Genomic DNA, 21,752 nt, shown 5'->3' on the forward strand with positions numbered 1-21,752 from the left:
CTATTTCTTCAACTAAAGCACTATCCCTTGCTCTCTGACTAATTAGTTTCCAATTACCGTTATATCAATTGTTCAACAAGGTCTCTTCTAACCATTTTCTAAATCATATTTGTTGATCCTCCTGTTCTACATTCCCAAAGCCTGATGTGCTGCTTTTGTGATATTTATAAGACTCATCTGCTTATATTTATTTGTTGAATACTTACTTTCTAATTAGAATACAAGCTCCATTAAAACAGAAACCTTGGGGCTGGGGCTCCAACTCAGTGGTAGAGCTCTTGCCTAGCACATGTGAGGCCCTGAGTTTGATCCTCAGCACCACATAAAAATAAATAAATAGAATAAAAGTAGGTGAAAAAAATCTTAAAAAAAAAAACCCCAGAAACCTTGAGCCTGTCACAGTGGTGCTTTTGATTTATAAAAAAAAAAAATCTTCTGTCAGCTTTCATAGCATCACCAAAAACTCTGATAACATTTGTGATGTACCTTTATGATCATCCACACCAATGGTCTTTCCCCTAAAGCTATGCATTAATTGTGGCTTTGATTTTACCATGACTTTATAATGTCTAGTGTACAATATTTCTACTTCCCACATCTTGGTTCTGCATAATCACAGTGCCTTTCCTCCCACCAACTAAGGAAAAACATGGTTAATTAACAAGTGACATGTACAAGGAGTCTGTATGTTTTGTGTACTTCAGAGTTGAATTGAAATGGCCAGGCACAGATTTAGTCATCTTTTTGTTCACATATTGGCATAAAAATTGGTATTAAATGTTTCATGTAACTGCATCTAAGTTTTTCCACTAGAAACTGGGAACTTTTCTGTGTAAAGACTTTCTGATTCTAGGTTTCATAACTCAGAGATTGGACCACTGCTTTCACATGATGTAAGTAGTGTCTCATGACTGGAGTTTGCTTCATTTTGTCGTATCTGTACTTGTATGTTTTAAGTGCTGTTCTGTCAACAGATGATATATTTGTCCTTTGAAAACACAATACAGGGGCTGGGGTTGTGACTCAGTGGCAGAGCGCCTGCCTAGGTTCCATCTTCAGCACCACATAAAAACAAATCAACAAATAAATAAAGGTTAAATTATTTTTTAAAAAAGAAAGAAAACATAATACAATTTTTTAAAACTGCACATCTAAAGAGATCTCTACTACAAGATTATTCTACTTTAAAAAGTCTAAGCTTAAATATAATTATGAGAATATTCTCCACTCTCCAGGGCTCTCTTCTATCCTGGTGCTAAAGCATGCCTACAAATGTGTTGTGCATCTAGGGAGTTACACTAACTCATCCCAGACAATAGGGTCACAATAGGCACCATTAGCTACATTGTGTCTTTTCTTTAGAAAATGAAACACATTTAGCAAACCAGACTGGGTATCTTGGAATGGTATTGCATACTCTCTTAATGCCACTTAGAAACTAAGGTCTAGCACAGGTCTTAGCACAAACTAATTATTAAACAAATATTTTTTTTTAACAAATCAACAAAATCAATCACAGAAAAAATTCAAAACAAAGGCAATTGTAATATACAAACTTTATTGATTAATCCAAAAACATGGCTTTCTTTAAAAAAAAATATAAATCAAATGATGACTTTCAGTTACTAAAATGAGTCGTCTTTCCCTGGGCAGAAGCTCACACTAAGCAGCACAATTCTTACAACGCTGAAGACCATTCTCGTTGCAAGCTGTACACTTCAGGGCTTTGAAAGAGTCTGTAAAGCAATTTCGAAATACTGACATCTTGCTCCCATGGCACACGGAGCATGGAAGAAAACCGAAGCCTCCACAGGAGCCACACTCATGTGGATGCTGCACTCTCTGTGTAGGGGACAATGGGACAAGAGAGAATAGAAAGTCTGTTAGCATGAACAACTCAATTAGCCTTCCCATCTTTCTGTCTTTTGAGAGACTGTAAAGTGACATTGGCACAATATAACATGGCTGTGAATTTGAAATGACCTGTCATTAATATACACAAGCCATGGGAGGAAATTAGCGGAGTCTTCCTTCATTACCCCATTGACAGCACAGACATGGCTTATAAAGGCTGGTAAGTTGTAGATTTAACATATACACCTTCCAGAGTTTCATCCTAGGAATATATATATTTTTTTACACATGATGTAATTGAGGCGCTAGATATTTGCATTAAAAGAAACTACTTTTACTTTTCCAACAAAGAAAATACTTTAACTTTCCCTTTAGTATTTTTTAACAGCTTTATGTCTTTGTTTATAGAATAGTACCTCTAATAGTGAATTTGGAAAATCAGGAAACTATAAGCTAAAAAGTGGAAGAGCCTCTAACAATGATATCCATCTTTACATTGCCAGTTTGAACAATGCTTTATTCTTTTCAAAGCACTTTAAAATGCTTTATTATGTAGAATCTTCCCCCAATCCATCTTCCACATATATAGTCATCTTCTTCAATAAAAACATAATTCAAGCATCATTATCCTCATTTTATACTTAAGGGACAAGCTTAGAAATCTTAAGTGCATTTATAAAATGTCCCACAGTAGCAACCAGTGTTTCTATCTCAAGCAAACTTCAAGAATCCTAATAGTAGAATGAAAAATCATTAGGCATCACATTGATGATAATATTTTGAAAATCATTCACATGTATTTCTCTTTGCTTTTCTGAGCACGTAACCTTTGTCAGAGTCTATTAATGGTCTCTGTCAGGTGGGGGACATTAGGAACCATAACAGGGTAAATAGCAAGAGAAAAGAGTGAATGGATGGTCAGTTTCTGACTTGTAAAATGGGAAACTGCATCAATATTTGAAAGCTTGGCTTTGTAAAGAAAATAATTACTAAAACAAGGTTGGCAAATGTAGGAATACATCCAAAGACATACTCAGAGAAACATGCTAAACACACTTGCACATGCACACAGCTTTTCTTTAGAGGTTAAAAATCTCATATCTTAAAGTCTCCAAAAATCCATCTTAAAAGGAACCTGTTTTCCTGTATTTAACCAAACATTTCTCTAACACATACAACTTTTTCCATGGAAATAAATATAACTCTCTCATAATAAGTAGCTTGGGAAACATACTTTGAAAACAAACATTAAGAACATGATTGACTTAAAATTTATATATTTCCAGACTATTTTTCGGATGTACATTTTCTGTATGTGGCAAGATTCAGTTACCATTACAGTTTGGCTTAGCTATCATATTAAGATGGCAAAACCCATGAAATAGCTCGTTTTTAACAGCACAGAATTACTTTCTTGGAAAGTAGTGGTTGCCAATCTGAATGACACAAACAAGGAACTTTGTCAAGATTGTAATGATTTAGAGGTCTTCCAACAAGTTGAATTGAGCGAATGTAGCAATTTGGTTATTTTTTAAATGGTTTTTTGTCATTGCTTGGTATAAGAATTGACACCAAGAAAGGTACACTGAAGTTATAATTTTTATAATACTAAAAAGTCTTTAGAAAAATATCTGGAGTAAAAGCAAATCTAGCAATAATAAAAAGAACCTATTTTAAAAGCAAATATAAGAGAATTAGTAAGTAATGTTGTTCTTGTCCAATTTTAGAGAGATTATGAGATATCCTTGACATAATTAAAGTTAGAAAGAGAGATTACATTAAAAATGGTTATGACTTCTACAACAAAGGCACCAACTACACAGAACAGATGTGGAGACTACCTAGAAGTGTAGCAAGGATGTTAAGGCCCCTGAGTCCAGAATCTCATTTATTACTGCTGAATCATAAATAGTGCCCTAGGAAAATAGGTGGTCCAAATTGCAAATAAAAATACAGAATGCTAAGTTAAATTTGAATTTCAGAAATAATGTTTGTATAATTATATATTCTGTTGAACATAAACTATAAAATTATTGATCATTTACCTGACATTTAAATATAAATGGGCATCCTGTATTTTACCTGGCAACCCTGTAGAAGACAGGATATCAGGCAAAGGAGAGTTGTTTGTGCAGCAGCTACTTTTCAATCAATAAAAATTATTTCAGTATCTTCAAAACCACTCAAGGCATGTTTCAATTTTTTTAATAACCAGTATAGCTGTGTGGATGTACACTAACTGAATATCAATCCTGCTATTTCCCAAGACACATGCAAATGATCAAATTTTTGAATTGCATACGGTTTTCCCACAACCTATATGTGGAATGAAAAGCAAAGAATAGAAAAGCTGAAATGATATGCATTAGGTAGCTTCCTAGGCTCATTCTCTACCTACATCACTCACTATAGACACCAAACTATTGGCAAACAGAATTTAAAATGGTAACTCAAAAAAAATTATTTATTTTTTACACCATGGGCCGTCAGTATGACTTACAATGCTTACTTTCAAAAACCACAAATATCAAATGTTAAATCCACTAATACCAAGAGTCTACTGTTTCTTAATGATGTATATTAAGTCATAACAATACCTTTCCTAAAATAAAATTAGCATATCAATACTGAAAGGTCATTTTCATTCTTAAAGGGAATCATAAATATATCAAAGCCATCTTAGAATAGTGTCCTCAAAATTGAAGCAATTCTATGATACAGTCTGTCCTACTCAAAGGGTTGGTGAGAAGAGTCAGGATTAATTCACATACGATGAATAGAATATCACCTGGCGCATAGTAGGCATTCAACAAGTTTACTCATTATTAGCAAGTGTTTCATTAATAAATCCTTATTTGAAGGGATATTGATTAACTACTAAATTGCTTATGATCACAACATAACCACAAGCAATTTTTCTATTATTTAGACTCATTTTATCAAACCCATGTTCTATAATTAACCTTCTGACTTAAGGTCTTGCCACTATAATGAAGGGTGAGCAAATGTGCTTCAGTCCAGTGCTAATTATGATGTTTAAGGCAGTGCTGGAAAGATCCAGAGACCATTTCCATTCTCCAGAAAACCTGGCTGTTTCAACCATACATGTGGGAGAGAAAAGGGACAGCTTAGCCAGCTCAGGATGAAAGTATGAAAGGTACTTTCAGTATGAAAGTACCTTAAACACGCATTGCCTACACACATTCTCACACCAACCCCATATGATAGATACTGCCATATTACAAAGAGAAAAACAAAGCCTCTTAATGGGGGAAAAAAATTCAGGTCACCACTAGAAGATAAGAACTGGAGTGTTCTCTTCATGAGCAAAATCCATGGGCTTTCTTCTGTAGTGTGCTGATTTTTATTTATTGATTTGCTTGTTCTGCAGTGCTTGGGATCCATCCCAGGGCCTCATGCATGCTAGGCAGGGGCTACTACTACTGAGCTGAGCCATTGGCATAATTATTTTTTGTTTGTTTGTTTGTTTGTTGGCTCAAATGATACATACATGAGGTCCCCAAGTGTAAAATAATTAGAAGAATAAATACGGTGACTAACACAGAATGTGGAGCAAAAGGAGGGTCTTGAGGGCACCCACTATGGCTCTTACTTGCTCTATCAGTCTTCAGGAATCTTATTATTGTTACATCATCCCACACAATCTAAAGCAGTGGTTCTTCTAACAAAAATAAGTAGGTCAGTCATTCCTAGCTACCTCCTTCAAAGAACACTTTTGTAAAACTGAAATTCTCATTCCAATTTAAAGTACTCTCTACAAAGAACTTGCTTAAAATAGATCCTCCTGACTCACCCAAAGTCCAAGACTTCAGTTTTTTTTTCTTTACAGAACAATGCAAAAGAAAAAAAAAAGCTAGGAAATTTCCAAAGAATGTGGACAATGTTTCAGGTTAAAAGATGGAGAAATGACTGAGGTTAACAATATAGTCATAACTGTTAGTAACAAAGCAGACTTCCACTTTCAATGAAGAGGATAACAACAAACACTTTGACCCTCTAGCAATTCAGGAATCTAAGGCAGCTCTTCAGTGCCCTAGTTGCCAGCCAAATGAGAAGCCATGCAGACCTGGTTGAGAACAGACATCGTTGGAGTTCTCAATCACAGAATGTTCCTCTGCTAAATAGTGGTTTAGATTGAGGCATGTCTCTTTGTAATGAAATTTTAAGGAAAGGGGAGTATGAAATCATCTTTCCCCTTTTCCTCTTTTTGTTCATGTATTTCTGGTGAAGGGCATTTTTAAAGAACTTACTAGGTGAGATATTTTTACTTATTAATTTATTTCACAAATACTTACCTAGTGTCCACTAGCCAAGAACTACATAGGCATTGGTGTTTACAGCAATGAACTAGAAACTTCCTTGTTCCCCTAAGAGGACCTCTCAGCTCTATCCTTAGATCTTTGAATAGATTCATTCCAGTCACTTAAATTGAAGCTTACAGAAATTTCAGATGTACAGCAAAAGACCCAAGGGACCAGGACTCAAGGGTGGAGTGCATGAATGATTGTCAACTTTGTGGTACAAACTCATATTTGGAGAATAGAGAGAGTTGATCCCAGGTCCTCTAATATAGAAATAAGATACCAAAATCAAGAGCCTTTGTGTCATCTTCAAGATCAGGGAATATTAAATATTAATATTAATCAGGTTATTAATCAGGTTATAAATATTAAATATAAAATATTAATCAGGTTAAAAAATAAATATTTTTTTAACCTCAGATCATCCAATCCTATTCTAGTAGAGTATGAAAGTACCTTAAACACCTACCAAAGAGAAGGTTATTTATTTGTGTCCCTGTGACAACAAACCTCATCATCCAGATTGTCTATAAGTAGATCTATTCATGTAACAAATTATCGACAAGCACACACTTGAGATATAATCATCTCTCTCTGTACCTAGATACGACAATTTAATTTAGCAAATGCTTTTTAATTGCCTATTAAAACACCTCACTGCTGGACCACGCTGTTAAAAAGATTAAACAGAATCTTTCCTAATCAACAGTGTTTCCAGCACTCTTAGTTTAAAGTTGGGAGGGAAAGCCACTGCACGAAATGCAGACACGGGAAATTTGTATTTATAATTCTCAATGTTTATACCTGAATATAGGAGCCTAATTCTGTAGCCCAATGGGATGGAGTGCTATAAATCTGCTTAATAGGTTATCAGTTTTCAGTGGGAAGCAGATGACATCACCTGATTGCCCAAGTGAGAAAGTGGGGATCTGCTGCCATGGCCTCTGAACTTGCTGAGTCTGCTCCCTAAGAGGGGCCATCCTCTGCAGGGGGGCTCAGGACAGTCTTTGACAGCTCCAATGCCTTGTCACACGGTCTGTGCCATTTCCAGCATCTCGCTGCATAGCTGGGAATCAGGTTATAAATATTAAATATAAAATATTTATATTTTATATAAATATATTATATTTAATTAAAATTTTATATTTTATATTTAATTAAAATTAAAAACTCTGTTTTTAATGAACAACAAATAACTGGTCACCAACCCCCTGGGGGGAATCAGACTAGGTAACCATTTTAAGCTTTTTAAGAAATTAAGGGCAGAAAATGGATACAATGTTGGCAAGCTCAGCAGAGATGACAGTAAAGCTTTTGTTCATATTTTCAAAAATAAAGAAAGCCAGGCAAAAGCTTACTCAGAGCTGCTTTGCCATCTAAGATCTTGAACCGAGTGTCTGCCAGAATCAGTGGTATGCTAATACATCTCTGAGCTCCCCGGGTTCTCTCTGCATGTCTTGGTTGTCATTTGGAGGAATCCTTAGATACCTTTGGCTTCTAACCTATAGCCTTTTTATTAATATAAATAAATTACATAAATATATAAATTAATAAATTCTACTAAAAATACTCTTTTCATCCAAGCATTTTCCTATATAAAATAATAATTTTGATTTTCATCTCTTAACTGCTTTACCTCATTCAAAATCCTTCAATGAAACAGGAATCATTAATTTATTCACTCAACAAATGTTTGAGTGCCCACTATATGCCCATCCATGTTCTAGGCACCAGCAGGAAAGGAAAGAATAAGAAAGATAAGAGTTTGTATCCACTGGAGCTCATATTCTATTAGAAGGATGACTTACAAATTGTCACCTTAGGAGCAGAACCCCATTGCTACAAACAGCTGTATGAAACTTGGTCTTCATATTTACGACCTTCTGTTCCACATGCATCTGCGCCATTTGGCCAGTTTCTCACCTGGGAGGATGCTGTCAACCTTTATCAACAAGTCTTATCCACTCAGCTTCCCAGAGAAACTTTCACTGTTTTCCAAAGTATTTTAAGCTGAGAGAGAGAGAGAGAATGGTTCTATTGATCTAAAATGGTGGTGTTAAATTGCAGAATTCAAGAATTATGGACTCAAAAGAAGAAAAATAAAGGATATCTAAGTCAGTTATCAAGACCCTAAAAAATCGCTATTAAACAATGGAAATAAAAACAGTATTATATTGGTGTAATAAGAAACAAACAAATCAATTGAATTGACTAGAAAGCTCAAAGACCCAAGTACATGAGGAGATTCATTATAATGTAAAGTGGGCACAACAAAGCAATAAAGAAATAATAGATTATTCAGTAAATGGTGTTAGGAAGCTAGTTCACCATAATTAAAAAATAGAAGTAGAATATAAATTAAAGAATTAGATATTAAAAAAAAACAGTACAAAGCTAATAAAAGAAAATAGAGGATAATATCTTTGGAATTCTCAGATGAAGAACTAAATTAAAGTTCAGAGGCACAAAACATAAGGAAAAATGGTAGATTTTATTATCTTATTAGAAGATTTCTTTTGGATAAAGTACACATGAAAGAAAGGATATTATGTCAATGACTAAAACAAAAAAGGATATTATGTCAATGACTAAAACAACTAGAATTAATATCTAGATTAGAAAAGAATCTTCTGAAAAATCAAATCTCCCAAAAAATATAATTCTGTGATTTTAATTGGAAAAGTATAAAAATACAGAATTTACATAAGAAAAAAATGTAAAAATCTGACAAACATACAATGAGATGCCCAAACTCAATAGTAATCAGCAATGCATAATTTAAAACAATAAGGTTATATAGTTCTATAGCTTCTACTCTGGAAAATTTTTAGAAAATGGTAATATGAAATATTTCCAGGAATATAGAAACACAAGAAATCTCTTTGTTTATAGGAGGAAATATTGACTGATGCAACCATTCCAAAAAGCCATCTGGCACCATCTAGAATTAGGCACACACACAAGCAAGGCTCCAGCCATTTCTACTCCTGGGAAACCCATAAAGGAACACATTCACTGTTGTTTCTTGCAGTGCTGTTTGTTTGAAGGAGGGAATGAGAGGAAACCTGGGTGTTCATCAGTGGAAAAGTGGGAAGATAGATAAAAATATGTGGGCACTGTGGAGCTACACTGTCTAAAACAAGAACTAGCTAGGTGTGAATTTAAATTTTGATTTAGATCAAATCAAATTAAATTAAAATCCAGTTCCTCTGTTATACTAGCCATAGCTCAATAGCCATTAGCAGCTAGAGATTACTATTTTGAACACTAAAAATAAAAGATATTCATATCATCAAAGAAACTCTATTGTTTATGGCTGCTATGGAGAAGCATGCAGCAGTTAAAATGAGTAGATTAAAGGCTCACATAGCAATGTAGATGGTTGTGAAAAGCATAGGTACCTAGTGAGAATACTTTAAAACCAAATTAGGTATATTATATAATGCCATTTATATAAATTTAAAGTATGCAGAGATAATAATAATACAAAATAACCAAGTTAAATGATTGGATACACACTAACTTAATGGTGTCATAGGATTGGAGTTGCATATGGGGACAAATGGAATGGATTTATTTAATCCATATTAATGATTTATTTAATCCATATTAATGATCAAGAGGTACACACCCTCATCTAATAGATAAAGGAACCAAGATTCTGCGAGATGAAAAAATATGCCCAAAGTCACATAGCTATCAGTGGAGCTGAGGTTAGAGTTAATATCCTCTGATTTGCAAGACATACTACTTCACAAGTTATAAATTGTGCAAACCAAGGGAATTTAAACCACTCTTACACAAGGTCAGCTTTCTGAAAATACCCTATGGTTTTTTTAATTTACTAATCAGATCATGGTACATTGCCTTCCTATATCCAGGGACCTTTCCTCCCAGATATTTTCTCTCTATCATCTTTATTGAAGCATAGTATCTAAATGCAATGCTATTGTATTATGACATAAATTAGTACAAAACTTTTCTGAGTTATTGCTCTATGCAACCAGTTCTTTGACAGGGCACAATTATGTCCCTTAGCAACATGCCAATAAATAGTAGATACTCCGAATATTTGTCGAATGAATGAATACAGTGTGTTTTCCTTCTAGGGAAGATCACAATATAAATACTTGTTTTGACTGAAATGAAAGATTTGGCAAAGCATCAGAAATAAGGATAGCAAAGGATGTTAAGACTAAAAGAGGAGATAATGGCATGGAGATACTGGGTAATCATAGACCAGCCTAGTTCATCCAGGAAAGCAATGTTTCATGTTTGCTGTCCCAGAAAAGGGACATTCATTCTCAAAAGGTCCCAATCTGCATGATAATGAATGTAATCTTTTTTACATATAGGAAGAAACAGGATAACACAATAATTTATCAGAGAAGTGAAAAGGGTTCCCTGGTTGCATATTAATCTGATGCATTATGTATTTGAATAGTATTTCTCTGATGTTTTCATTAGAAGTATGGGGGGGAATTAAAATGTGGTTTTGAGAGAAATAACTTTTTTCTTTCATCTTTAGAAATGATGAGCTAGTTCATGGGGAAAATAAAAGTTTTAACAAAACTTTAAAGTGTGTTTTAACACAAATGCCAGACTTGAAACACCTCATCAATATCTCTGCTACAGAGAATTAGGCTCAAATAAAGCAGACCCAAATTTTCAAGTAATAGTATGAGATTATTCAACCCTAGTACTAAAGTCACTTTAGCTGGAGCAAACCTAATGGCATGTGATATTCAATTAAAATCATCACATGTATCCTGTTACATGTTTGTAACAACATAGGGGGAAATTCAATTAGGAAAACCGAATTACAATCGAATGTGCTTAACATTTGGATTACTAAAAATAAGTTGCTAAAAGCACAATTACCTCGATTTTGGTTAAGAGATCTTGCAGTTCTCCTGATTCATTCATTGACAAAATTTTCTCAGCACCCTATTAACAAGAAAGGGTGGGGGGAAAGAAAATCCATGGTGTTAGTATTTGAGAAAACAAAGTTCTAGCCAGGAAAGTTTAACTCACAAAACAATAAACATGATTCTTCTCTTCAGATCTGAGTAAATTTCAAACCAGAAGGCCCCAAAGAAGTTTTTCTTTATTCTCAAATTTTCACCCCTCTAGTAAGGCTTACTATATGCAAAGAGAAAGTTGGCAGCAGGGGTTGATCTCCGGGCAGCTGCAAGTGTCACAAGTCCAGAAATGGCAGGATCCTGCATACCCTTTGGGATGTTCGAGTAGAAGGAGTCAACTATGCCATCTGGGAAAGGAAGCCTTTGAACAAACTCCCAACCTTGGGTTATCTCTGCCCATGATGGTCCCTGGTCTTCAAGATACCCTGGTGTCTACTCCAGGCAGTCTTGGACATGACCTTCCTTAGACTCATGCATATAAAAATAACAGCTAATAATGAAAATAATGATAATAACCAATAATAATTATTATTGTGAGTCAGGCACCAAATATCACCTCATTTGATGTAGTAGACTCTATTATTAGTAGAATTTGAGTGTCAGTGAGATATAATAATTCCAAGGTTACCAAAGGAAGACATTTACAGGGAACTTACACACAGCCAGGAACTTGCTCCAGAGCTGCTTTTAATTTCTAAAACTTTGCTATGAAAGTAAAAAAAAAAAAAAAAAAGGGACAATGCATTCACTTTCCAACAAACTCCTCTGTTCCTTTGAACTACTCCAGTTTCTTTCTTTTCCAATGTCTTATATTCTCCCACTCCATTTCCCAATGTACAACCACAGAGCAGGAATTTTATATTGTGTCTGCATTGCTTAGCAGAGTAGGTGTCGAATCCATTCTTCATTAATGAACTAGGAAGAGAGGGATACCATCACACTATAAATATGTTCAGATTCCAATTTTTACTCAGCATGGTGGGAAACACAAAGATCCATTTTAAAATGTAAAGAGGATCTTAGATCTTAAGGAAATTATTATATATTTTTATGTAAACATACAAAAAAGTAACCCACAATGTAGAATGGAAAATAAATGCCAAATAAAAGATGCAGAAATAAAAATGGCACCCAAGGGATAAGCGTTAGGGAGATCTGCTTGTTGAGGGTACAGAAGGCTTGGCTTAGGCCAGGAAGATTGTGTGAGATTTCTGAGAGTAGGGAATTCTGTAGTGCTACATAGGAGACTCTAGTCCTTGGTTTCATTTAGCTTCAGACTAGTTTATATATCTCATGTCATCTTAATCACCATAAGAAATATCAGGTCAATATATTAAACACACTATAAATGAATATACAGGGCTATAGAGAATATATATAGCTCTTCCAGGCAGATTATATTCTTTCATATGTTGGTAGTCTTAACAGTAATACAAACCTGACACAGCCAAAATAAGAGCAAAGGTAATGAAACACCATGACAAAGCATCAAGGTCTGAAACTTAGTAATAACTGGTAATATTTTAGTTTTGCTACATTCTACTTCTTTTAAGAATTCGCTAAGCTAAAATGGGGGACTGGCTCTGTGGAATTTGGTACAGGAACTAAGGCAGTAAAAAGAATATATGCCTCATTTTTCGTAAATGAAAGAAAACTCACAGGGATGAATTCAAACAAAATGAATGTGCCAGAACTTCCATGTGCCTGTTTCTACGCCCCCTTCTCCATCAAAACACTCTGCCTTTGTTACTATGTAGACTACAGTGACATGCCAAGAAAAGCATTTGCTCTTAAATATATGAAATTTGCTCTGTTTCAGCAAAATAATTTCAACAGCATTACTAATAAAGAAGTAGATTCCACCTCAAAGGAGAAATGTAAGCTTTGCTCATATCAAGCAATGTATAAAAAGGCATGATGGTCCTTCAACATACCCTGGTGTCTACAGGGCATGAAGTACATCAAGTGCTCAAGGCTGGGAAACATTTGCCCAGTAAGAGAAGAGGCAGCTGATAGGAGGAACTCTCCTCTCTCAGTGCTGCTACTTCACATGACCTCTACATCTCTACTGGCCATGTCCTCGGCTCTCTTCCTTGGAACCACTCCTCTGGTCTATGTGCCACATGTGAAGCAGTAACAGTAGGCAAAATCTCCTGTTCCCTACTGGGTCTCATGTCTCTTCCCCCAACTTAACTTCCTATCATTGGTGATTCTACATGCAAGATTTCTGGGAATGGTACAAAGAAAATCAGAAGATCCCCTCTCTGATCCTAACAGCAACTCCAGTTAAATGAGGATCTTAGCCTAACTGCAAAAATTATAGATTGCTCTTTTTTCAGTGAACTTTTTTTTGCCATTGTGACAAAAAGACCTGACAAGAACAATTTCTTAGAGAAGGAAAAGTTTATTTGAAATTCACTTTTTGAGAGGTTTCACTCTATAGATGGCAGACTCCACTGCTCTGGGGCTGAGATAAGGCAGAACATCATGGTAGAATGGTGTGGCAGAGGAAAGCAGCTCAGGACATGGTACCAGGAAGCAGATAGAGAGAGCTCTGCTGTCCAAGGGCAAAATATAAACTCCAAATACATGTCCCCTGAAACCCACCTATAGCCATATTCTACCTGCCTGCAGTTACCATCCAGTTAGCCACTCTCATAATCTAACAGACAAGACAGATTTTTCTTAGAATAGTAGTCAAATGATGTCTTACATACTATTTCAGATAGACTAGCTGATTTAACAGATAATATTCTTGCTTTTTCATTAACCCCAAAATTTGTCTCCAAAAAAAAGCTACAATAATAATGGCTCTTAAATCCCACCAGTACAGGTTTACATCCCTCCTACTAGCTCTAACCAGACTCTTTTTACTTCTCACTACCTCCTGCCATTTATTTATCCCTGTGTTATGGCATACCCCACAGTGCCTGTTAGAGTATCTTCTACTGACTATGGTAAAAACCCAAAACCTCATTTTGGCCCATAAATGCCTTCACTATTGATTGCACCAATCTTTGCAACACTGCCTTTAACATCATCAGTGCCTGATACCCTCAATTTTTCTTCTCCTGACACTCCAAGTCACTCCATGAGATTTTATACCTTTGTACATGCTCCATCCTTCTTTGCCTGAAATTTTGTCAATCCTTTTCCCCAGTCTCTTGGAAAACTCCTATATGTCCTTCAATTTCAATTTAAAGGTCACCTTCTCAATAAAGAATCCTTTACTATCCCAGCAAAAATCAATCATATCTTCCTCTGTAAGTATTCTCACATCACATTTGCCTCACTAGACAGCAAACCCAGTGGTGATAATAGGAACTATGACTTTCATTCAGTGCACCATAGACAATCTGTAAGTATTTACTACATTAATGTCTTCAACATTTTTTGTAGCAAATATAGCATTAAACTCTAAGCAGTTATGTCTTCTAATGACTACTGATTCAAAAAAGAAAAACAAGCCAGCAAATGTATCAAAATGCACTTTTGTGATATGCAAGAGACCGTGATGATGTGATTTCATAATGGAATGACAGATAACTAGAAGGATGAATACTATGTAAATGATGTCCTCTGCCTATCACTTCTCTCAGCTGGACACTTGATGGAAAACAAAGATCAAACCATTGAAGGTTGTACTCTGGTTGCACTCTCTGATGAGGACCAAGAGGCTAGGACTATCTAGTACTAGCTGATAAAGAACCCTTCTGCTGTGTAATCAGGAGAGCAGATGGCAGTTTGGGCATTGAAAGAGCTCAACCAGAAACTAGCATGATGTCTGCCAAAGGATGTGCTCAATAAATGTTTGTTGCAATGTCATTCACACTGGAAATGGGAGATTACATCAACTCTGCCTGGAAATGGGCCATCTGAGCCCTGCTGGAAAAAAAAAAAAAAAAGAATCTACTTCAGGAATCAGCTCTGGGTCTTCTCTAGTGCATGAACAAACTCCATGGAGTCTCTGGAGTTCTATACCAAATACTTAGACCTGGAAATGGTTCAAAGCAGGAGTAGTAATCTCCCATCAGTGTCTTTAAAAACACAGTAAAGGCTCCTGTGGATAATCTTATTCTAAAGAGCATGGTTTTCCTATGTCCCTACAGGAAGAATGAACTACAAAATTAACTGAACTCATGGACTTTTTTGATGCAATTATGTAATACAGGCCTTTGGGTGTCAGAAAATTTCTACCAAAGAGAGGAACTATAGTTTCACATAATTAGTGCTGAGCCACTGTTTAGTGTAGTTGTAAAGAATGATTTCCAATGGAGACCAATTCTGATTTTTATAATAAACTATATAATCAAAATAAATTGTCATGGGGATGCACTATTTGCTTCTTTGTTGGAAAAAAAGAGCCATCCTATTTAAGTTATTATCAAATTATACGAAAGTGGTATCGAGACTGATTTTGTTTTAAATGGTCATGTTGGGCATTGGGCTAAAAGAAATCAGAAGACTATTCTATGTAACAGATTTCATTTTTTTTTTTGAAGTGACCCTAAATCTTCTTTGCAAAAATGAATTTTAGAATGCAATGGTTAAATTCACATATTTTTTTTTTTAAAAAAAGACCCAGGATTAAAACTCCTCAAATTACAAGTTAACATGGACAAGCAGTTGGAACACTTTAAGACTCAGTCTCCTCATTTGTAAAATGCTCACGATAATGCTTATAGGGTTGTTGTAATAATTACATGAGATGTTATATAAGGGTCTAAATCATCGTAAGATAGGAATAAATATTAGTCATTTATTTTTAATAATAGTAAATTACCTAAGAATCAATGTCAAGTACATAAATTGAGTCCACAAATATTTCTTATCTACAGACAATCAATAAAGAAAGAATAGTGGAGGCCAAAAAGAGTCTTCCAGTTTCTGGAGATGTTACCATAAATCAAAATAGAATGTAATAAAAAAGGAGGGGGAATGAATGGAGTACTTGGGCTTAATATGTGCTTATTACTCATGCAAGATAGTGAGAAGAAAGACAAATTTGTGATTTATTACAAAGAAAAGATGGCATGAAACCTGAAGATTTTTCAGGCCATAAAAGTTGTCTGGTAAGTTGTAGAATGACTAAGTTTTCTTTAATATGAGATATGTAGGTATTGTTTATCCAGGGCTCTCTGAAAAGTCAAAAGAGTGAGAAAAGTTAGTGAATAATATTGCTGAAGAAGACTGAGTTGATTGTTTTTCTGGGGCAGTGTAGATATTTTGAGGAAGATTCACATTGTGATAGTAATTGAGAAATATAATTAGATGATCAAAATGTCAATTAAAATTCCATTCATTGGAAGGAGTTCCAACTTGAATGGGCTCTTAGCCCAGATGGGATTTAGGGATGTTTGAACATAGATTGGTTACTAAAGATCCATCACTGCAGCTTATTCCATTCCATGACAATTTCTGTACTAGTTTACTATTTTTGTAAAACCCCAGTTGACTCCTACAAAGAATTGTCTGCAGTGTACTGAAGTTCATGGTCATGAAATGAAACAGGTATCTATTTCTAAAAGGTGATACAACACTAAAGAGTCTTGGATGGTAAAGAATGATTTCCAATGGAAGCCAATTCTGATTTTTATAATAAACTACACCATCAAAATAAATTGTTTGCTTCTTTATTGAAAAAAAGCCATCCTCTTGAAGTTATTATCAAATTATATGAAAGTGGTATCCAGACTAAGATTTTTTAGTCAAACTTTTTTTTTTTTTAACTTACAGTAATAACCCAAGTTAGCTTCAGGATCCTTGCAGCAAACAGGTGGCATTCCCAATTTTATTAAGAAACATTAAAAGAAAGTCCCACCTTCTTTAATGTGAACAAGGTTATGTAAACCTATAGACTTAGTCCATATACCCAGGAGCTGTCAGCAACTGGAAGCTCTTGCCACCCGAGGTCTAGGGTTCATGGGAAGATAGGATGTTGCAGAAACTTATAAGAGAGGTATCCACAGAAAAGAGGCTAAGAGGAACTCAGCAATGGCAGAGGAAATAAATACCCCAGTTCCCTTGCTTTGCCTGCTTCATACTTCCTGCTACATTCACCCTCTAACTGGAATCCAGTCAGAAGTCAAAGGGCAAAGGCACCTGTGTGCAGCAGTCTATAAAGTTTGCCTTCCTGGGGTTCAGAGTAGGCCAGGGGAGGGGATTAAATGGATTTTGGAGGGAAAACAGAAAGTAACCAGCATAACCAGCAATAAATCACTTACTTTTATTCTATTATGGTCATTCCCCATTTGAATTTATTTGTTACATGTTTTCAAAAGACAGAAAAAAAATGATGGAGATGATGATGATCATGATAATCTTTCCATAATCCTGAGTTGAAGAAAAATAAGTCATTTATGTAAAAATGTATATTGGAAAGGCTGAAGCACTGAGATTAGAATTGTGGGCTCAGCCACATTGAGACAGGGCTCAGTCTCTCTTCTTTATTGGCTCATGAGCTTAGGCAAGTTGCTTAATTTCTCAAAACTTCCATTTTGATTTAAAACACGGAAAGGAAATGTATCAGATAATGATACAAGTGATTGGAAGTAGCTCCCCACCACTTACCTTGTTGCCAGATCCCTAGATGGGGCACCTCACAAAGCAGCATGGAAGAGAAAACTATTTCTAATATGTAGGGGTTTTAAAGTACAAATGAAATAACAGACATTAAACACGTAATATACTTTTCAACACATAGAAATCTTAAGTAACAAGGACAATATTGACTTACTCTTGTTGTTTTCAGAATGTTAGTGTTAAGTTATGAACTTTCTATTGAGCCTCATTCTAAAAAAAACTTTTGGAAAAATTCACTGTAACCATTTTTTCTTGTTTAAATAAACTACAAAAATCTTTTTTTATTGGAACTTTCTTCCTTCTGTTAATAATGAAGAGCAATTATCCCCAGACCATGACCACCATCCCCTCTTCCTGTTAGAATCTGCTCTGCAATGTATTCGAACATAGCATTTGGAGAAGAACTGCACTGTCCAGCATTTGGTGGGGTTAGGTGTAACCAGGAGAGTAAATTCTTGCCAGTGAGAAATGAGCAGATGTAATATATGCATCTTCTAGGCCATACCCTGAAAAGCAAGCTGTTCCTCCTATACTTCCTTTTTCTAACTTTCAACAATCTGGAAAAAGTGTGATAGGGACAAATCATTTTTACTCATGAAAGTAGAGATTGCCCTAGAGGAAGTTGTAATAAAATAATACAATTACTCATAGAGGAGAGGAATCTTTACCCCTGGACCACTTCAAATTCAGGCTTATTTGGAAAATAAATAAATATATATATTTTGTTTGAACCACTAGCCTATGATTCATAGTGATGATAGGTAGCTAAGTAGATGCACAGACTCATAGACAAATACACATCTGTGTGTGTGCGAGTGTGTCTTTGTGTGTATTGGGAGAGACAGAGAGATTCCTATAGCCTAAATGTTTGTATACTATCCTCAAAAAGGAAAAAAAAAAAAAAACACTGAAATCCTAACCCTTAATGTGATGTTATTAACAGGAAGAGCCTTTGGGTGGTAATTCAGACTTGAAAGCAGAAGTCATCGTGAATGAGATTAGTGCTCTTAATAAAAGAGGCCCCAAAGAGCTGCTTTTCCCTTCCACCATGGGAGGACACAGGGGGAAGTTGATTATCTGTGAATCAGGAAGTGGACCCTCACCAGACACCAAATCCGTTGGTGCCTTGATTGATCTTCTACTTCCCAGGCTCCGGTTTCCAGCCTCCAGCCTCTAGATCTATAAGAAATAAATTTCTGTTGTTTATAAGCTACTTGGTTTGTGATACGTTGTTATAACAGCCCTCGTGGGCTCAGACATGCTTGTCTGTGTGTACATATATACATACATATTTAGATACAGATAGAGATACAGAAATAGACATGATAGGCAGAGAGAGAGACACAGGATGAGTATGACCTTAGAGAATTGAAGTCCCACACAAACTCTTGGATGCAACCCAAAGTTAAACAATTTATCTACAATGCTTAGGGAAAGAAATAAAACAACGCAGCAATAATGAACTTTTCCAGAAGAAATATTGGTAGATATTTTAGAGCCTTTTCCTCCATTCTTTTAGGGACTGACTCTACCTACCAGAACTGTGTCCTGCTTGAAGAAGAAAATCAAGGAAGTACTTATTCTGGGAAGATGAATAAATCCGGGTCTTTAACTCTAGATTGAGAACAAAGCCTGGTACTCCCTTGTCATTGCCCTCTGTCATGGCCTCTATAGCCTCCAAGCCAAGCGAGTTTGGGATTTTCTCGAAGTTACAGGGCTTCTGTATGTAGTTCATCTCTTGGGGACCTTCCATGTTCAGTGGGGAAGACCAGGCCAGAAGGATTTCTTAAAGGTGGAGAAGAGGGAGTTTGAGCAATGGCATGGGAGCAGGCCCTCAGGAGAAGTCTAATTGTTTAAGAAGATGTTTTACAAGCATCACTTATTATTCTTAACTGCATCCCCACAAGCTGTCTTTTAAAATCTTCAGTCTTAAAGACAGGAAAACTGAGACACAAAGAGATTATGTAAGTTCAAGAGTTACAAAATTTTGTCTTCAAGATCCCATAGCTGACAGTTGGCAGATCAGAATGCAAATGTAGATCCATCTAGCTTCCCATTCCCTGCCTTTCTTCATTTAAGTTCACTTTCCTCACTTATAAATATGTTTAAAATAATATCTACCTCTAGCATGATAGGAATACATGTTAAAGTATAGTCCAATCTAGAACATATTAAATGCTTAATAAATAGCATCTGTTACTATTGTTACCATTATTACTATTGCTTTTAGTATTATAATCACACCCTGGCTACTATGATATTGTGAATTTCATCCAATAAACAGTGATGGTAGATGATGCAGAACATGATCTTTAGGTCCTGTCATTTCTTATCCCTCACAGATTCTTTCAGCTTTTCATTTGTGTCACCAGTGAGGTCATAAACCAGTGAAATCTTATGTTGTTCTGAATCGTGTCTTCTATTTTACTTACCAAAAAACAAATGGATGGAAATACAGGCTATTGCTAAAGGACATAGGCAGGTCTGTGTCAGGGCCATCTGGAGAGTAAATATGCAGTCCCTTTGTTTAGAAGTGGGCTAACAAGAATGGTATTGATATAGTGACCACTGGTATTGCCAGACGTCTATTAAGGAAAAGCTTGATCATAGATAAAAGACAAAATCCTAAATACTAAAAGATTTTCAAAAAATGAAAACAAACTTGAAGAAGTATAAAATAAAATTGAAGAACATATTCCAAGTTTAAAAATATATGTATATATATATATACAATGAAATATCAATAAAAACTAAGTATAACTCAGCAAATAAAACCTGAAGAAGAGATATTAATAAAATAAGGTGTGATAACCAAAGCCACAGCAGAGTAAGAAAATCAAGATAAAGAGAGCTCCAGAAACACTTTAAAAATAAATTAAAATGTGCAAAATATTTGAAAATGTAAAATTAACCAGTTAAGATGCTACAAAGTGTCAGAGGAAAAGCCAAGAATTTTATTAGAATGTATAAAAGAGGCAGCCTCTGAGACCCAAAGCATAAATCCTTACATTAAAACAATGTGGAGCATTAAAGCTAAAGCATGTATTTAGTAAACTACAAAGGGTACCACCAAGTACCCACATTCTAGCACTTGACCTTGACTCCTCTCCTTCTTCACCCCAGACTCAATCCATCAGTAAGATCCCCTGCAGTTTATTTTCAATGTGTTCTTTTCTCATCTCTGATGCTAACACCCTATTGCAAGGGTCCACCATCACTCGGCTTTGATTCTTGCTCACCTCCCATCTTCTCCACGAGGCCTGAATGATCTTTCACAAACTCGTAAGTGATCACTTCCCTTGGCATTCTCCCGATTATAAACATTGAATACTTTTGTTTTTTATTGATATCAGAAGCTGATCAGTAGTCTACAGGGTCTACAGTAGTCTACAGCATGGCCCTGCTTATCTCTCGAGCCCTACCTCACAGCCTGGTCTCTGTCTTATGTCCTTGAATTCCTCTCAGGGTTTTCTTTCACCTTCCTTTCAGCTCCTGGAATATGCCCGGCTCCTTCCTTCCTTAGAGCACCAGCTCATGCTTAAATGTACAAAATCTCTACATAGGGAATGCCCAGCTCCCAGGATCTCTTTATGGTTGCCTCTTAGTATATGTTTCATGTCTCAAAACTTCAAACAAACCTCTGATCACTAAATATATCCCTTTTCCTAATTGCTCTCAATCCCAGATCCTATTAATTAATCTTATTGCAACTTTTAATCTGGACTTGAGTATAAATTTAGTTACCTGTTCCTCCACTGCCTCCCACCCTGGGAGAAGATAAGCCTTGGGAAAGCAAAAACATCTATTTAAGTTAACACTGTACGTAACTGGGGCCCAACATGGGACTAAACTCATCTTACTTTCTCATAAAAAAATTGCAGAATGAAAGTCCAAGCCGTAGCCTCTTTACCAAAGCATTGGCGGCCTTCTATTAACAAGAAGTTTCAAGATCAAGCCTCAGGGAACAGCTGTCAGGTCATTGCCCCTTACCTCAACTGATGACCCACTCCCCACACATATCCCGCCTACCTTAGATGGTAATGTGAGAACTCAGTGTTCAAACTAGAGAATT

General features: G+C 35.7%; 1 protein-coding gene across 1 annotated transcript in view; it reads right to left on the minus strand.

Moving 5' to 3' along the window:
* Positions 1–1,662: 1,662 nt before the first annotated feature.
* Positions 1,663–21,752, minus strand: part of Grxcr1 (glutaredoxin and cysteine rich domain containing 1) — a 106,228-nt gene continuing 86,138 nt past the window's right edge. Inside the window, exons 3-4 of the mRNA XM_026387512.2 lie at positions 11,058–11,123; positions 1,663–1,842 (exon numbers count right to left, since the gene is read on the minus strand). Of these exons, the coding sequence (XP_026243297.1) occupies positions 1,663–1,842; positions 11,058–11,123 (246 nt within the window). The remainder of the gene's footprint in view (positions 1,843–11,057; positions 11,124–21,752) is intronic.

Source organism: Urocitellus parryii, chromosome 10 (genome assembly GCF_045843805.1).
Source record: "Urocitellus parryii isolate mUroPar1 chromosome 10, mUroPar1.hap1, whole genome shotgun sequence".
Classification (NCBI taxonomy): Eukaryota; Metazoa; Chordata; class Mammalia; order Rodentia; family Sciuridae; genus Urocitellus; species Urocitellus parryii.